The following is a 3,022-nucleotide window of genomic DNA, read 5'->3' on the forward strand; positions in this document are numbered from 1 at the left end:
AGATATTTGAATGCTAATCAATAAACCAATCAATAATTTAAATAAATAAATAATTCAATAAAAACTAAATTTTAGCTAGAAGGCTCCAAGGTCAAATGGCTCCAAGGTCGAATGGCTGGCTGGAACAACAATTTCTCCCAGATTACAAGACTGTGCTGTGACTCTCTGACACTATCCTTAAAAGGCCACCTGTGTTGGCTGGAGGACTGTTGACTTTCGCTTAACCAGGTGAAAGGACACTCTCTCTCAATTTAACACGGGGCACGCACACACACGCACGCATACGTATGCATGTACACTGACACACACTCACTCCCCCTTCCAAACGCCTTCGATGCTTACTTCCACCCGATGAAGACGGCAGGTCTGCGTCCCGCGCTGGAGAATAGCTGCAGGACATGATGGCTGTTGTCTACACTGGCTCACTCCTTCATACGCCCCACCCATGTCACGTCCTTTTTACATGGTGTAAGATGTGAAGATCCATGTGCTTTTCTGTGCTGAGCTGGGGTTTGTTTTTGAGCAGAGATCTTTTTCTCCTCTTGTCCCTGATGTTGGGTATTTCTTCGTTTCTCTGACATTCTACCTCTCTCTGACCTATCTTCCCAATGTGAATGTTTGTGCCATGTATGTATGGTTGAAAGGGGTCCAGTTTCACTGCAGGTCACTGTATGTGTAACACACAACAAGGCCAGCAGTGGAGGGAGGGCTGCATTTTAATGAATAACTAATGTCTTATTGCAGGCTTCCAACAGTCAACTCCAATTTATATTGCACAAACACTGAACTAGACAGTTTCCTGGACTGCTGGTGGTTATTACACAACAGCTTGGCTGCCTCACCCTCATAATACGAGCAGCTTCCAACATCACCCGAGCCCTCTCCATGCCTGCCATCTTGCTCCACTTCTGGTAGGCGGCGTAGGCACTCTGTATGGCTTCGTCCACCTCCTCAGCCCCACAGGGCACCATCTGACACAGGACCCGGCCTACAGAGACCAGAAGAACACCAGGTTACAGAGCTGAGCTACGAATGAAAAGCGAGCTGGGCTCCTCTACACCATGCAATTTTCTGTGTATCAAATCTCTTAACTAACAATTGACATTTTTAACCTGAATCAGTAAAAACACCCTCATTAACAGTAGTGATCTTCTTTGTGCAACATTAAAATGTAAAGCAGACCCTTGCATTCTTTAATCTTCAGAAATGTTTATGCCTGCCTGTCATTACTGTGCATATTCATTTTATAAACCTTTATAACCTGAAAGCATGAAATCCAGTTAACTTAATACTAATATCAAGTAAAGGAAAAATAGCCCTTTGTTTGTCTACAAGTCTGCGCACAGTTAAGGCAAAATGTCTATGTTACAATACTTAACAGAAGTCTGAACAGAATCTGAGCGTTTCAAATATATTTCAGAAGAACGGCAGGCCTTTAAACCACCACCACTTGTTTTCCCCAGAATACGTGTCCTTAGCAGGAGCATTAAGGCTAAAGCAGATTTTAAAGAGAAGTATATTCACCAGTTGCAGGCTCAAACACGGGCTCAGCGTTTTTCTCCTCCCTGGGTTTCACTCGTTTTCCACCCCAGAAGTTCAGAGGCTCCGTGACAACCACGGTCCCCGTCGAGGCTCCGGGCATCGAGTTGAGGGTTGACTGGGCCATTTCCAGATACAAAGCACCTGCAGGGATACGGGGAAGGATGTTTCAAAACTGAAAAACAGATGTGCAACAATGTGCAACTCAGGACAAGCGATCTAAACTGGTCGCTCCCTTTGCTAGCGTGAAGCTAGCACGGACATTAAGTTAACTGAAGTTGCACAAGAAAAACAGCGCGTGCACATTTTAAATATGAAAACAACCGAATAAAAATAGCTGAAGTTTTACCGCTTATGCTCCCGCAGAAGGACTGGAAAAGGCTCTTCACAGTCTGTTTCAGCAGCCAGAACACCACGCCTCCTTCATGCTACCACCCCGTATTTCTGCTGACTCACTCACTTCTGCTGAGTAAAAGCAATTGGATGGTTTTTTAACACAAGGTGATTTATTAGTTAATACTGCCGGTAACGTGTGTAAAGAATAAAAGAACCAGCAGCAGAATCAAAAACAGTGTTGTTCTGTCCTCACTAGATGTGGGTTTGACTTAGATTATCCAGTTTGACAGACAGTGAGAAGAAGAATGCTTTCAACTCAGATTCTTCTTTACTTTGGTCTGCATCTCCGTCATGTTACTTTCTTTTGTGAAACTAAATAAACCAAAACAGATCATTACCTTCTCATTCACTGAGCATACATAATATATTAACTGAAACTGAGTTTTAATGACAACCAGCAACAACATCAATCTTAAAGTTGCCTAAATTAAACAACCTTCAGTGAACTAGCATTATTCCTCATAACAACAAGCAAAGACATGCTAGCACAAAAATAGATATACAAATGAGTAATAGCCACACAGCTGAAATAGTAACTCAGTATACTCTCATTACACATGCATCACAAATCAAATAGTAAGGTTATGTAATGTGCGTGGGCACAGATTTCACCTCTACTCCGCACTTGTATCAAACTAGCTGGGCATAACAAGCTTCCCAAGTACCAACTGTGGCCACAAGAGGGTGCCAAATCATACAAAACAAAAGCATAATAACACATTCAAGCTATAACAACACAAGCCTTAAATGGAAATCTATGGGAGAACCAGGCAGAAGCATTAACTTAGAGGGATTAAAAAGCTCTTTAAAACATTACGATCGGGGAAGCGAACGAACCTCATTTTAACCAGATTTGTATGTTGATTCTATACATGCAGCTTTCATGTTCTAGACATCATTTAGATAACGCTTGAAAATAACCGCCCGTGGGCACTTCAGTGCTCACCAGTGTTGCTCAGGTTACTTTGAAAAAGTAATAATTAGTTATAGTTTAGTTACAGTTACTTCTTCAAAAAAGTAACTGAGTTACAATATTGTAAAAGTAACTAATTACTTGCATTACTTAAAAAAATGTTTAACCCTCTGG

General features: G+C 41.9%; 1 protein-coding gene across 1 annotated transcript in view; it reads right to left on the reverse strand.

The window, feature by feature from the left end:
• Positions 1-2,000, reverse strand: part of LOC102785781 (4-trimethylaminobutyraldehyde dehydrogenase-like) — an 8,729-nt gene extending 6,729 nt beyond the window's left edge. Inside the window, exons 1-3 of the mRNA XM_087836701.1 lie at positions 1,889-2,000; positions 1,525-1,683; positions 843-988 (exon numbers count right to left, since the gene is read on the reverse strand). Of these exons, the coding sequence (XP_087692827.1) occupies positions 843-988; positions 1,525-1,666 (288 nt within the window). The 5' untranslated portion in view covers positions 1,667-1,683; positions 1,889-2,000. The remainder of the gene's footprint in view (positions 1-842; positions 989-1,524; positions 1,684-1,888) is intronic.
• Between the last annotated feature and the right edge of the window lie 1,022 nt (positions 2,001-3,022).

This window comes from Neolamprologus brichardi, chromosome 23 (assembly GCF_056152115.1).
Source record: "Neolamprologus brichardi isolate AB-2024 chromosome 23, ASM5615211v1, whole genome shotgun sequence".
NCBI lineage: Eukaryota > Metazoa > Chordata > Actinopteri > Cichliformes > Cichlidae > Neolamprologus > Neolamprologus brichardi.